The 15,513-nt window shown below is 40.9% G+C and overlaps 3 protein-coding genes across 3 annotated transcripts in view; 1 reads left to right on the top strand and 2 right to left on the bottom strand.

Annotated features, from left to right (window-relative positions):
• The window catches only part of LOC118426216 (G patch domain-containing protein 2-like), a 31,468-nt gene extending 23,737 nt beyond the window's left edge, over positions 1-7,731 (bottom strand). The window contains exons 1-2 of the mRNA XM_035835485.1: positions 7,558-7,731; positions 1,135-1,928 (exon numbers count right to left, since the gene is read on the bottom strand). Of these exons, the coding sequence (XP_035691378.1) occupies positions 1,135-1,889 (755 nt within the window). The 5' untranslated portion in view covers positions 1,890-1,928; positions 7,558-7,731. The remainder of the gene's footprint in view (positions 1-1,134; positions 1,929-7,557) is intronic.
• A 154-nt stretch (positions 7,732-7,885) lies between these two features.
• Positions 7,886-12,651, top strand: LOC118426308 (spermatogenesis-associated protein 17-like). Its single transcript, XM_035835616.1, has 10 exons — positions 7,886-8,046; positions 8,316-8,405; positions 8,838-8,919; positions 9,070-9,120; positions 9,254-9,357; positions 9,917-10,040; positions 10,200-10,403; positions 10,663-10,811; positions 11,525-11,648; positions 11,880-12,651. Exons 1-10 carry the CDS (start codon positions 7,970-7,972, stop codon positions 11,958-11,960), a joined length of 1,086 nt encoding a protein of 361 aa, XP_035691509.1. The 5' UTR covers positions 7,886-7,969; the 3' UTR covers positions 11,961-12,651.
• LOC118426356 (intraflagellar transport protein 43 homolog A-like) overlaps positions 12,511-15,513 on the bottom strand; it is a gene marked incomplete in the record, with an annotated part of 11,455 nt that continues 8,452 nt past the window's right edge. The window contains 3 exon segments of the mRNA XM_035835689.1: positions 12,511-13,084; positions 13,850-13,912; positions 15,011-15,086. Coding sequence (XP_035691582.1) covers positions 12,968-13,084; positions 13,850-13,912; positions 15,011-15,086 — 256 coding nt within the window.

Below are 15,513 nucleotides of genomic sequence, written 5' to 3'. Positions count from 1 at the left end.
AAAAAATCATAATGCATTTGGCATTGAAGTACACAAATATACACATTCTTTATTCATATCAAAAGAATCTACATTGTATATCTTCATCAACATCAAGGCACAGGAACAGGCACCTCATGCGAATGTTGGAAGAGTATCAAGGTTACCATCTTTAAAAAGCAGATAATATCTGTCCAAGCACAGATGCATATGAATGGATACATAAGTCTCCAGGAAGCAAGTTATGTAGAAATGTACAGGAGAATTGGCCTTGAAAAGGATGTTGAGCATAATCCGATCAAGCAATCAGTGTGTGGTATGGTGAATATGCCGGCCCAGACCACCGTTAACCATTGTTATCCTCCTGTATCAGTATTCACGGCATGGCCAATCTTTCCCGACCCATTTTGCTGCCTGGTCATACATCATTGTTGAAGATTTAATTACATGATGTTTCAAGATCTCATATCTCTTAAAACCAGGAAATAATGGCTGTAATATATTGGCAGGTGCAGAGTCCATGACCCTGCAGGACCTCCCGCTCACTTGATTTAATCTGATTTGGGGCCAAACCCCTGGTGGAATACTGATCAGCTGGTAGCAAGGACTTCTGGGATGGCCTCTGAGTAAGCAGTCAATAACCTGAAAAAATCTTTTTCCGATATATTTATAGTAGAGTCTATTTCAGTATAGTGGTATGAGATCATAAGGGGTTAGCTCAAAAGTTTGCACACCTTTTCCAAAGAAGAGTTTAGATGTAAATATACACTGCCCTTTGACCCCACATGGAGCCCCACCCTGCCTTCCCAGAATGCTTCAATCTGTCATTGAAGTCTTCCCAGCATACATGTCCATGTACATCCACATTGTAGCTAAAAACCCAACACTTATGACACTATGACAGAGGCAACATGAGTGGAATGAACCATGTTAGTGCTGTGTTAATTTTGGCGGCAAAGGACTGTTCTCACAGAGGAGTGAAAAAAATTCCGCAACAAGCTAAGAACTACCCAAGTAAGCATACAGATAAGAACATGATGTAGGAAACCAGTACAGTGTACAGATGTTACTTACCACCTACACGGTAATAACTGTTACAGCAGTTAAAGCTATAATAAAAAATTTATTAAGTCATTTAAGAGCTGACCACCTTACCTCTCAGCATCTCCCTCCTTGCTTGTCCCCCCCTCATCATAGCAGTCCATGGAGTCATGTTCTCCAGCAGTTCTTGCTTGGTCAATCTGGCTGTCTTTCATTCGCAACTTCTTGATATCGTAACCAAACTGCCCAGACCTCAGGCCCTCTATGTCCATCGCATCTTCATCTTGGCTTCCTTCTTTCAGTAGACCCTTTCCGCCCTTTTTTAGTTGCTTCCGTTTTCTTGGGATATAATCAGGCAGTCCATCGGGCAACTGTGGGGTCATCGGGCTCCCTACGGTGCCTTGAGGGTCCACGGCCATACGTTTGTACTTTCTTCTGCGGCTGGGGCGGGCGCTGCGGACCTTGCTGTAACTGTCAGTGAAGGTGTCTGATTCAGAGTGGAAGGAGTGTCTGTTGCTGGCTGTTGAGTTGAAGTTCAAGGATAACAGTCTCTTGGCCATGATGAGATCATCCGAGTCGTGGTCATCTTCCTGTTGCTGTGTCACATTCTCCATATAGTCTTTCAAGGCTTCGTCAAGGCTTGATTCTGAGGCTTCACTAATATTCCCATACTCCCAGATTGGGTTGGGGTCTGACCGCCTTTTTCGCCCCCTTCTCTTGCGAGCCTGTCTGCGGCGTATCTGACAGGGGCTCGCCGCACAGGCTCCCTCCACCTCTCCCTCAGGCTCCAAGTCTTCCTTAGACTTGCTGGTCTCCTCCAGAGCACAAGTCAGGTCCTGGATGAGTTCCTCCATGTTTACAACCTCCATGATGAGCAGGTAAGCCTGCTGTCCTTCTCTACCACAAACCTACAAGGTACACATTACAAACACAAAGTTTAGAAGGCACAAAAAAACAAAAACACATAAACAAGAGGCACCTGGTGTTTGATATCAGAATGTAATAATAAAATTTCCAAAATGTCATAAACATGTTGACTGATATGCAATGTCATTTATAGCATCCATGCTATGGACTAGTCCACAAAACTTAAATTTCCAATGGCTGCTTTACGTCTGGTTTGGAATGGCAATCAGACCAAAAACATGTCTTCTCTGGCTGTCATGTGCACATGAATCAACAAGCAACAGACATTTCTAATGTCCAACATGATTCGGTTTTCATACTTGCAAGTTCACATATTTGAATAATCACCTTTGATTAATAACCTATGCAAATAATAACCTTTTCACAACACAATAGCATTTACCTCACATGTTCACATTTATCTGGAGACATTTATCATACAGACATAGCCATCATATGACGAGAAACATGACCTCATTTACACCTATTGTACCATACTACCAATGCTTTTTATTGATTTTTGTATTCACAATATGATAAACAAAATGATAACCTAGTGTGGTTATGGTTTACAGCATATATGTAAGATATATCACAATATTCCTCTTTACTCCAACAACACATTTATGATCTTCATGAATGTGTATGAAATAGAATTTGCTATATCAAAAAGAACACAAACATGAAGAAACATAGGCAGTATACCAGCATATATAATTACAAAACTTAACAGCTCTCTGTCTACTCTTAGTATGTATGAATGCCACTGAACTCAACATGCAGAAGAAATCTGTACCCTGCAACATATAGTGGAGGTACAAAAATCATGCTAACAATCATGTAATTTTCCCAAATATCTAATGTTGACATGTTATAAAGGTCCCATCACGTCTACGAACAGCAAATCTAGTGAAACATACATTGTACATAAATGCCTCAACCTTGCAAAGTCTGCACAACTTTTTTCCTTGATTAATCTTTATTTTTTATCAGAAGACAGTATCGTGTTATCACACATGTACATCTTAGTCTCATTTGCTGTACAGAAGGTATCATGCTTGCGACATTGAGCATTTTGGTGGTAATAAAAGGTACGCATAACTTGAATGTACATCTTTGTCGGTAAATTTACCAATATTGCGCATGGCAATATCAATCATTTTCGGTATTTATTTATCTATTTGATTGGTAGATTTGACTCTGGCAGGGACAGCTGGACTTTGAGATGATTGAGACAATGTTACTTGGTAAGAAAGATTAGTGGGTAGTGAAATCATGTGTAACTTATTGCTCGTGGTCAATTGATCAGCATTTTCTCTATAGTGGCCACCTTTCTATGGTGGCCACTTTCTTTAGTCCCTTGAGTGGCCGCTAAAGACAGGTTTGACTGTACATACGTTTATTGTTCATGCAAAGTTTTCAAGATTCGAACATGGATTTCTTTAAATTTGAAGAATTTCACAGGTCACAAAAATACAATGTTACAATTGCAAAATAGAGACATCACCAGGGAATTAGTATAATTGCAAAATGATGCAGTTGCAAGATCTACTTGTACATAAATTAGATGATTAACTGGAGTTCTTTGCGTACTAGTTCCCATTTTCCAATATATAGTAGGGAAAATGATCTGTGCTCAAAATATTTATTTTTAGACTTGATGTTTCTAGGTTTATCTATAACGTTACATAATCATGTTTTGTACATGTTACATCCCTCCACACAGCCTGAGGGTGTACCCATGTATTTGGTGCTGCCAACATATTTCCTGGAGACCAAAGCTATTGATGACAGAATGCTCAATAAGTTTTTTTTCACTATTCACATGATGATGAAAGAAAAGAAAAGTCGACCACGCCACCATGTGTATGTTAATTAGGTCATGTGACCTGTGTTACTTTGAATGTCACGATCTAGCTCCACTGAGCAGCCATGTTGGAATAAAGCTCCTCAAGTTAGTTGCACTTGTGTCGCCCGTGAGTCGCTCCCTTTAGCGGTCCGCCTACTAAAATGGCGCTGTAGTTTCCAACTCAAGAGTCTGTAACATTCAAATTAAAATCTGTCACCTGTTCCCAGTAGATTGGCTCCAGAGACAATTGGCTTTGGCAGCTGTGAAAGTATATAGCCAATACATAGCTAAGAAGCAAATTTTTATTTTGAGCTTCTTATGTTTGCATTCAAGTACAGCAATGGTTACCACCAAATGTACATATGCTACAAAAGCTACAGCAGTGACTTAAGTACCACTTGTCCTACGGTGGTACTTGTATACCGTAAATCCTTTAATGTTTGCGGTGGTGTTATTTTGCCAGCTTTCTCTGTAATAGCCTGCTTACCAGACCTCAGCCCGATCTCAAAAAGTAACTAAGGGACTGGTCGATATTTAGCGGGGGGGGAGGGCCGGTCGTCAGAGGGTCGGGTCAAAAAATTTTTCCTAGGCCCTCCCCCCAGGGTAATTTGTTTTTCCTAGGCCCTCCCCCCAAGTCAAAATATTTTTCCTAGGCCCTCCCCCCTCCTATCAAATTTGAAAAATATTCAAGACACCAATAAATCACTGCGCTCCCGCTTGGAAATGTCCTTTACGTCATACTTATGATACTGGTTTTCCGTTTTTAGTCGCGAAGCAGATCTCTCACCCCTAGCAAAGAAAGAGAGATTGAATGGCTCGGAGCCCATAAATATATGCTTCATAGAGGCCACTTTATTATTTTGATATTCATAAATGATGCCACTCTATACAAACAACACCACAAAACTATTTTGTACCTGGATTTCTAGTACATTTGTGCCGCTTCGCGACGCGCGCCCCGCCATTTACAAGCTCGTGGGGTCTTCTTCTTCTTCGTGTAACGTCTGAGCGGCTTGTGCCTTGTCGGAGACTATTTTCAATTTACATACCTTTTGGACTTTTTCTTGGTTCTGTGGTAGCAGTAACTGAGGGTTTATTCGAAGGAAATGACAACAAAAACGTCAGCACGATGTGACTAACCAAAACTGTAGTGGGGAGGGGGGTGCCGACCCGTTTTCCACAGTCGCCTCTCTCTCTAGCTCTCCCAGCGGGCGTTAGAACGCAGACTTGTACTTGGGAGATCTTTTAAAAATGCCACGCTTTTTGTACATCCATTTTGTCGGTAAAAATGACCGGCGCCCGCCCTGCACCTTGTAATATTGCGATGGTTTGAAATGAACTATGCTTTACAATATGCAAACATACATTTTGCCCGCGCGATGTTGCAGCAACATGTTAACTTTATGTCTATATTATGCCACTTTTATTGTTGAAGGCGCGTAAGAAACTTTCTAAATTAAAAGGCCATTTGTACTGGTGTTCTATGTGCACTGGCAAATGAACAAACATGTCAAAAGAACTATTATGATAGTATTTATTCGCGGTAACATTCACTTTTATTCACGATTCTAATTTGCAATGCCTGCAAACTCCGATCGGAATCACCCGGACCTTGTACGATTTAAAATGCATTTGACGGGAAATTTATTACGAATCCGACACGTTAGTTCAGATTCTTTTCTCAGTAGTCACGCTTCCTATTTTCATAGTTTAAAAACTATTGACAAAGGAATCGTTAAGTGATGTTTTTCTCCTGGTGCAAACTGTAAACAGACGCCACACACCACTCGTCTCCGATGTGACGAAGCCACTGCCGCCCCTTGCGCCATTTTTCTTGGATTTGAGACGGACTCGACAGTCGAGCCGTCCACCGCGGCCCTGACGTCGTTTCCTCGCGATCGGTGTCAGCCCTGACTGCACCGCTGCCCCTTGTCCTTCAACGGTCCCTCAACAGTTGTAGTAGAAGCAATAGTTTCCGCGTCGTCCACTTCTTGACAGGTCGACGCCTTAGCGAGATACTTGTGTATGTTATCCAGTCCCAAACATTCTCGGGTTATTCGCTAAGTTTCGTGCCTCTTCTTGATTGACGTTTGTAACCGCCTTTGTTGGAGCCGCTGCTGACTGTGATTGGTCGCAAGTTAATTCGATTTTTCGCATAAAGTGGCAAGCCCTGTCTAATCGGTACATCTAAAGACTGCAGCCAAGGCTGTTGTCATGGTAACGACACGTATAACAACATTTCCCACATGCGAATCGGGTTGGGCACGTCTTGTACTGCGTGCGTTTGATAATTATGATTGTTGAATGCTGCATTTACAAGTCTCACTGTCGGTTTCACAGACACAGCACGTGCACTTCCAGAGCGTTCAAAATTATGAAAGAAAATAGGCTTTTTCCTGTCATTTTTTTTCGGTAAATTCTGAGGAAAATACCGACATGTGTTGGTGCACAGATGTTGGCAAGATAATTTGCGCTAAATTTTGTGACCGTGACTGAATGGTGGCATTGCAAACCGGAACATTTTTTACGTCGCATTTTGGTAACATTTTCGAGAACTTATTATAGCATGCAGTAGAATACTGAGAATAGTCTACCACGTCCGGTATGAACTTCGGCTCCATGTCTTAATTTGCCGCGCCAGCTTCAACAGAAAGGTAAACAAATTTGACTGATATTTTCTCCGCCCACCTTTATACCAGCGTTACAACGGTATATATTACTGTAACATCAATAGTTTTACAACGTTGTAGCGGTGTTTAACAGAGATAGAGTCAAAGGCGCGGCAGCAAAATATTACTGAGCGAATTTTCAGCATGTGGACCGCAGAAGCCACCAACTATTTTTGCCTTGTCGGGCGCCGAAGTCGGGCGCGAGGCGTCTCAAGCTTGTGGAGGCCCGGGGAAATTTTGAAATCTTTACCCTCTGAAACGCCATTTCCGGCATTTTGACGAACGAATTTCACTGATAGTCCGAGCAAAAAATTTTTTCCTAGGCCCTCCCCCCCGCTCAAAATATTTTTCCTAGGCCCTCCCCCTGGCTCAAAATATTTTTCCTAGGCCCTCCCCCCTCAGACGACCGGCCCTCCCCCCCCGCTAAATATCGACCAGTCCCTAACTACTGCAAAATCACAACACTGTCACAACCCATTTTGTATCACTAATGTAACACAGAATTTGTTTCAATCACGAACTTTAAACACTGTAAAAGTAAATCTGACAGCTGATTGATGCTAATGATTCTTTGTTTGTGCACATGCATAAGTTATAAACAAAATGACCATCTGACAACAACAACATCTGTACAACTGTACTCTTGATTGGTCACTCCATTTTACTACAGTGAACTTCTCAGCCTTACCAACCCCTCCTCTTGGAAACTCTCTTTGTTTACATTTCTACCTCACTTGTCCTGAATGGGCGGGGGTGTTGATTAATCCCTCATTTTGTACTAATTATGCCTGAGTGGTCAGATGATGATGGGGGAGGGGGGCAGGGAGGTGTATCAGCTAGCCAGGCTTTGAAGGCCACATCGAAATCACCACCCATTGTTGGCATACACCACGATGATAATTCAATGAGAAGACGATGGACATGTGTAAATGTTTAGCCTCCTAAATAAGATGTACGCATTTACGCTGTTGCAGTTAGTCCTTGACACGTCCCAACTTTGCAACACAAGCCAGCTAGCCAGCTGACGTTACTGCGCGCAGAAAGTCAATCTATCTATAAACACAGATTCACACCATATTAGCACCAAAAGATCGTTATTTCTGCTGTACGTACCGATCTGTGATAACTCTATCACCATCCTATCTGATGACGTAGTCGATATTTTGGCGTCAACTTGCCAAGAAGACTGCCAATAATTTTATCAACTCAGCAAAAATGTCATCTGAGACCATCCATGTTGTTTAGCGCAGTGCATTGTGGGCTAGTGGAAGTCTACCACGGCAATCAATAATAGGGGTGGACAGGATTACACACCCCTGGTTTATTGTGCACAATATATATACTAAAAAAGTGCATTATGACAATACTTACTAATCGCTGCCATTATGATAGTATCAATATAGCAGAAGAAACATATTTTTGAGATAAAAAGTGATTTGGGGGAAGAAATTATTTTTGGTCCTGGACCGTTCCATCGGTATTGGTATCCTTCCGTTGCTATGCAACAAAGACAAACAAGGATCCAATGAAAAACATGGCGACCATGGTAAAACTTGGCAGGCTCACCGGCAAAGTTGTCGAGGAAACTTTCATACAAAACAGGTGATTTGATACCTTATTTTTTATGGAACAGATGAGAGATTGTGTCTGCTACCAAGTTTGGCAAGAGTTGGCGGATTCGTTAGTTTTGTCACGCAGGATAAGTAGTTGAAGTCTCTTGATCTTGGAGAACAAATTTGGTTACACTTATAACGTTAGACTGTATTCTCTCTAAAAAAAATATATGTGCTTTGAAATATATTGTAGGAGTTGTATATCACGCAATACATATAATGTATCTGAAAAAATTAAATCTTTATCCCAATCTTCAGAGATGCTGAGGAGAACCGTTTAAAGGAATTTGAGGCAGCGCTGAAGATCCAGAGCTGGTTCCGTGCCGTCAGGGTCAGGTCTTATATCAAGTAAGTAACAGACACGTAACGTTACTATAAACTGCTATGATAACCACTGTCCAGTGCAGCTCCTTTTTAATGGCTGATTTGACTGTTTCTCAGCTCAGCATATAGCATTCATGGTTATGTCGACAAGTAAAATCCTTTAGTGCTTCCCGTGAGGTTCGAAATCAATTCCATTTATTTATTTATTTATGTAGAAAGTATTAAAACTTTATCACAACATGCGGTATGACATTTTACCAGTTTGTTACCATATTTTCTGTGACTTTTGATGAACATGTATGAAGATCAAGAGTTCAGTATTCCACACATTTTTCACCATGCATATGGCGAACAACTGTCACACTTGCTTATGTGTAGATTGCATGCCATACATGCATTTCATATATGAAAATGTATCAGGGAAAGAATTGTAAATCTATTTGCATGTCTTTTCAGGTTCCTGCAGAGATGTGCCGTCACCATCCAAAGACATTGGAGAGGCTTCCTGGGCAGGGGGGCTTTCCGCACCCTGGTCAAGGTAAGACCCCTTATTAGACACAGAACATTTAGTACAGTCATCTTCATAGTCACACCTTTGTGGTGCACACGTATTGCATTGGTGTTTACTTGATGCATTTTACGTCAAAATCGTTTGCCTGTTTTCAGTGTTGTATTTCTTTCCTTACAGAATTCTGTTTTTGTGATGAGAATGAACTTCTACAACAAGATGGTTGTCAGGGTAAGCACCTCTTTTCAAGTAATTTCCAGTGTTTTCTACGATTATCATAGCAGTTTTTCCTCACCTTTAGCTGTTATGGTAATAATGTAAAACATAAACAGGAACAGTTCTAATTTTTTTCTTTCCACATCAGATCCAGAAAAGGTGGAGAGGATACTATGTTCGTAAATATGTGCACAACTACTATGCCAGGAAGAGATACTTGGAGGGATTGCAGATAAAGAACCAGATTGTCAGGTAAGACTAACTGAATACAAATCTAATCAAAACAAACACAAAAGTCTGTTCTTCAATAGGCAGTGTTATTAAAGTTAGTCACTGATATGGCTGTCTGAACTTAGTGAAACATGAGAAACTTATATGAAGTCCCCTGAAAGATTATTGTTCCAACTGGATAGGGCTGAAAGGATGTGCAGCGTGGGTCCAGCAGATTGTGTATTTAGAGTGTAGATAAATAGGATTTTGTTTCCTCCAGTGTTCTGGATGGTGCGGTGTTACAGGGGTCATCTTGCTCTCACATGACCTCATGACCCTTGCTTTCAAAGCTCGGCCCATTGTCCCCAGTCCTCCATACAAATGCAGCTTAGCAACTAAAAGCCTTGACAGCCTACTTCACTCCCGCACATAATTGGTGAAATAATGCATTTAGGGAACGGTTTGTCTTCTTTGGTTGGCGTTACCTGGCAAGTTGGCACGCTGACAAAAATGCAAATTACATTTTCTCTAGTCAACTTTGTTGTTTTTCATAGTACATTAATGGCATTGTTGATAACTGATTTTGTTATATTTTATCCAGGAGTGAGCTGAGTGAATATGCAGAGATGCACCAGAGAGAAAGGGAGAAGAGAAAGCAGGAGTTGGCTGAGAAGAGAGAGATATACAATGCCAGGAAAAACCACTACTTGCTCAGCACACACCAGGTGGATGGACTACACTCTCTCCTTCAGTTTGCCCAAGATTTACAACATTAGTCATTGAGACATTTTTACCAGGATGAACACACGTGCATGTATCAACTTCTGTCTTCCTGCCTGTATCCTAAATAAATGGCCCTAAATGTGATGTCCTTCTTGTTCCAGATTTCTGGGATCTACAACACTCCATACAGGCCCTTCCCTGATGAGATGGAATACCGACTGATGTCAGTCAAGCCCCTGAGTCACAGGAGACCCCTCAAGCCCAGGGACAGCACCATGGGGCTGGTGGACCCCTCCCCACCTGGGGTTCCCCCTGCCTTACCCCAGTCTGCACCTCTGCCCCCCATTGACAAGAAAAAACCACAGGTAATTTAGCTGGTCTCATAGCTGTGTGTATACTTGTAACATTTTGTGGTAAATACTAGAGCTTCAAGCTAGTAGTCACATAGCATTGATACATTCATAACTGATATATACAGCAATGAATTCTAACAAGTAGAAACTGTGCTTACATGTTCAATGCCATATTATGGATTTTTTTCAGGTTGAGCAAGGTAATCTTCTGCTATATTCAGAGAAGACAAAATGCTGTCACCTCCTAATTTACCAGTGTATTCTCCAACAGGGTCCTTTCCGCCAGCCTACAGAAGTGTACTCACAGCGGTACAGGCCCCTGGAACCAACACTGCGAGTGGCAACAGACTATACTTCTGAGGAGCAGGCAAGAATTTCGATGAAGCGCGAGGAGTGCGAGGGGAGAATTAATGACAACACGTAAGTGTGCAATATGATAAGAACCAGAAAGTAACATTTTGAATTGTGCTAATTGTCTGTTGGAAGAGCATAATTTTTTTTATTTATATGCCATTTATTATTGGTTACAATGGACAAGTCTCTAACAAGTAAAACCTTATAGTTATCTACAAAAGGATGCTGACATCAGGATCTCAGTACAATAACGGCTGGACATGACAGACACCCCAGCACCTCTCTAATGACAGAACCCCTAAGTGACTGTTCTACATCCCCACTACAGTAGACCATGGACAACTGTCCCTGGCATGACTGACCTACTTGACTATGACAGCTACCACTGACAGACTCACTTCTGTCTCTCCATAACACACTGCTTGACTGCTTCTTGTATTGGGTGAGACATGACATTCCATACGGTAATATCACAAGACAAATCAGCTTTGTCCAAGACAGATGACTACACATAGACTGAATCAAGTCATAGATGGATTACAGGAGTTAGACTTAATAACACATGCCATTCGTCAATTCTTAAGCTATGATGTAAAAACACAATGGTGTGCCGAGCTGAAAATCGTCCTGCATTAGTGTAGAAAGGTATCACATCATAATTGCACCTGTAAAATATATTGCATGCCTTCCTTGATTATAATTTTCAGCTGTAATAGCATTTGCATAGTAGGCCCAATGAAAATGAAATGTTCTGATGATATCTCCCTCCCCCCACCCAGTTTCCTGCCGTTCACAAAGAGAGAGCGCCCCTACAGTCCCCTGCTGCACACCACGTCCCAGTATGGGGCCCTGCCGTACGGCACCAGCCACTTCAGACATGAGAAGAAAGAGACTGCTGATGATGTGAGTATTCATGCCAACTTCTTCAAACTCAGCGCTTCAAACGTTCAATTAACCAATTTAAGCATTTATACCAACTTCTTAGCACCCAGTGCTAAAAATGTAAAATCAACTGTGTCCACATAGCATCCTTGAATGTTGTTGAAGGATTTAGCCACATGATATCAAGAATCACGTGCACATTTTTTCGTGTCGACCCACATCCTGACATGGTGTCTACTTTATGTGTTACAGAGGTTCAAGTTGGTGTGTTCTCCCATCCCAATCCTTGAGAAGTTCAATGAGACCTACTCCAAGGGACAGGTGGCACTGTAACTCACCTAAACCAACTGCCTTTATCCATAGTGGAACAAAGTGCCTTACATGCAACTTACTGTACATCTGAAGGAAGCTGACAGAACAGTGAAATTTGGTTCTCGATATTGGCTTCAGTAGAAATGGTCCTTGTAAAGACATAGACACTTGTGCCATGTTGCCATCACAGATATAGTGGAGTCAGTTGATTTTAAGTTACTTCCTAGAAGCTCCTGCTCTACACAAATTATAATTCTAATAATTTTGAGATTAAAGGAAAAGTGTATCTATGCCAGAATTGCTATATGGTGTGACACACGAGTGACGTCAGCACAATGTAGACTTCAGCACATGCATAGACTGAATTTAAGTGCAGGTGTTCACACTAGAATGATACTAATAGCCCTGTCTATGTTGGGTGGATGAATTCTATTATTCTGTTACTAGATGCTGCTGTTGCCATAGGATGGGTTCAAACAAGGCTAAAAATGGATGCTTTGTTTCCATTGAGGTAGTACAAATAGATTATCAGTAACATATATGCAGTAAAAGAGGATATCAGAGTGGTATATACATATATACACTTCTTTAATCTTTGTACAGGATTTGTACAGCAAATAGCTGGACTCAGATTTGTAAATAATATTATACATCTGATTTGTATTTCTGAATGTTGACAGCAATTACAAATATATTAAGTGTCACACAAAAACTTTGTTGTCTACATCTCGTTCATAAGGGAATGTGCACAATCTCCACATTGATCTTTATAAGGCTAACATCTTAAAAAATCAATACAAACTTGGTGTGTGTGGCACCTGTAGAGTGGAAAAGGTTATCACAAAACCACCTCTAAACATGGCAATGAATAATGAATAGACAACTGATGATAACTGACACAAGACAGTCTATCCCAAGTTGAAACATCAATCAAGTTTAACCCCCAAGCTGGTAAATTTACACACCATTATCTAAACCTATGTACATCTTAGTTAAGGAGAAGCTTTCTTAATAAGTAATGCACGTTATCATCCCTGCATTGGTAGAGGCTCGTCCTCCTCCTTCGGCCTTTCAGCCTCCCACTCCACCTGTAGTTCTGAGGTCACCTCTGTGAACAGCCTGTCCCAGTCCCAGGGTTTGTCCTCCTGGAAACATATGATGCAATTCAAAATGCCAGGCTGAGGAAAACCCTCAAATGGTACAAACATGAAATATTTCCATATCTTATGTCCATGAAATGTTTCTAAATATTACACAAGAAACAATACTTGGGCCTAAAAAAGTTGTGTTTCTGGTTATCAGACTGACCCCAGCCAATACCTGCTGACCCTAGACTGTTTTGGGTCGACAGCCAGCAATGGACATAAAATATTGGGAAAACATTGTAGAACCATTTTCTAACAGTACATCTGATATATATTCTGTATAATTAAAATATGGTGTTGAAATTACCTGTCCTGATTCAGCTGAGTAACTACCTTGTTGAACGTATGAGTGCATCAGTGCACACTGTTATAATATTAACTGTTAAGAGATCTAAATGAAAAGATGCTCTAGCCTGAAAGCCAGCCTTGTGTAGTTCCATCCTTTTAGCCAAGTAATGCTGTCTCTAAGGTAGAAGATGGTTTGTCTATTGCACTTACTGGAACATTGGCAAGGCTGCAGCTACTGGTAGCCAACACAATTTCAGCTACTGGTAGCCAACACAATACCTACAGCACAAATATTTCACAGGCAAATCTACTTCCAACTTTGTGCAAGTTTTCTGGATGTAACCTTTTTGTGCCAAGAACTTGCTGCAATTGCTGCAAAATGCTACAGTGGCTTGCCGCAACCCGTAGCTGTCATGAAAGCTTTGAACTTCTTAATGTCAAAAGGGAAGAAAAATGTGGCTTGACAGTTTGCCTTACCTCCAGAACATCTGTTTCAGCTGACAGACATTTGGCAAGGGGCTTCAGGTCAATCTCATCATCCTGCGGAGACACATGTGAGAAAAGTTCAACTACATGAAGACTACAAGTGGCAAATCGGATGGAAATGAAATGTCATAGCAGGATAATGGACATACAGTGTTGCATACTAGTTCCACACCACTAGATGACAATGGCAGAGAACAAAAGGAACCAACAATAGACTTATAGAGGGGCCTTGAAGTTAATAGCTAGAAGAGCTTTCAAACAATGTAGAGAATCAAGAGCTATGAAATGGTTTTATATGACACTATTTCAAAGAGTAAAATGAGTTGAGTAAAAAGACAACAATTCAAAATTCCAAGTCAGCGTAAATGACATTGATATACTGATGTATTGGCAAGACTATGTTTGTTAGAAATAATAATCTTGACTAATCTGGCCATCTCCTTTCACCCTCTTTTACTATATTGTGCCCAGGCCTTGTCCTTCTCTGTCTGTCATCATGCTGATGAAAATTGTGAAGCATAACAATGATCAACTATGCAGTTGTAGAACCTGTGACTGAGTAACTGCTTTTAGGCATATAACAGTTACTGTTTCCTCCTACAGAAAACAGGTGCTGAACAGATGCAGATGCACACCCTGACTGTGTGTCTCTCTGGGAGCTATATAGGAAGTTAGAACCACCACCACAAGCCCCAAGGAAACTAAACAGGCACACAGGACCATATCTGGCACAAACACCATAGCCTCAAGCTGTCCAACCAGATGGTACCACAAGGAGGCTGGATCTACCTTAATCTAAACTTACTTTCAGGCTAACATTGCCATTCTATCCCAAGCTTTTAACGTGCTGTCATCATGTTTGAGATAGCTAAAAATCATCTCGAAGCAATTAGGGATTTGGAAAGGATTGCAGCTGACAAATTTAGACGGCTTCTGTGAGGCCAGATTATGACATAATCTTGCATAAGCCAGGCATGAGCCCATGGGATGCATTACAGCTATCAAGTATAGAGTGGAGCAGAAACCTGCATTAAGCATTCATGACAATACACACGAAGGGCTGCAGTGACAGGGCTGTTCTTATTTAAAATTCTGGTCATTGTCCTGTGAAACGTAGCCTTAGCACCAGAGAGTTATCAGACACAGACATACCAGGATGAGGAAAGCCGCTTGTTTGAATAGATCAGTATCCAGCTCTCTGTACGTTGCAATCTTGTTGACCTGTAAACTGTAGATGGAAAAAAATGCCTTAATGTAATCAAAACTATTTAGCTGTGTCAACAATGTCTTATTCATTTATCCTTTACCTCTTTGCTATTCAATTATTTGCTTTAGTTTTAGTCTCATTTATTTCATTTTCACACCAAAGTCTGATAAGTAAAATATTATATAATACTAAAAATGCAATGAGATTTTTTTTAGTAGCTGGATCCTTTACTGGTGAGATTTCTTTTTCATTTGAATAAAATGAGGAGTGTAGCTAACAAACAAGAGACCATCAGCAGGTTTTTTAAACATGTTTTTTGGAAGACTCTTAAACTGAGTCTCAGTCCAATCTAATACTGGTCTTCTGGACAAAAACATTACCCTGTTCCAACATTTAGACCTGTTTTACCTGAAACTAGGTTTCCTGTGTTGATAATATCATACTTGAG

This window comes from Branchiostoma floridae, chromosome 1, assembly GCF_000003815.2.
Source record: "Branchiostoma floridae strain S238N-H82 chromosome 1, Bfl_VNyyK, whole genome shotgun sequence".
Taxonomy (NCBI): domain Eukaryota; kingdom Metazoa; phylum Chordata; class Leptocardii; order Amphioxiformes; family Branchiostomatidae; genus Branchiostoma; species Branchiostoma floridae.
The sequence above is the reverse complement of the archived record's forward strand: the minus strand, read 5'-3'. Positions and strand labels throughout refer to the sequence as shown.

Excerpts from the sequence above, each read along its gene's own strand:
- LOC118426308 (XM_035835616.1), top strand. The coding sequence starts at position 7,970 with ATGAAAAACATGGCGACCATGGTAAAACTTGGCAGGCTCACCGGCAAA. Across the intron at positions 9,121-9,253 it reads ACAACAAGATGGTTGTCAGG|ATCCAGAAAAGGTGGAGAGG; the intron begins GTAAGCACCTCT and ends TTTCCACATCAG. Across the intron at positions 10,041-10,199 it reads ACTTGCTCAGCACACACCAG|ATTTCTGGGATCTACAACAC; the intron begins GTGGATGGACTA and ends TTCTTGTTCCAG.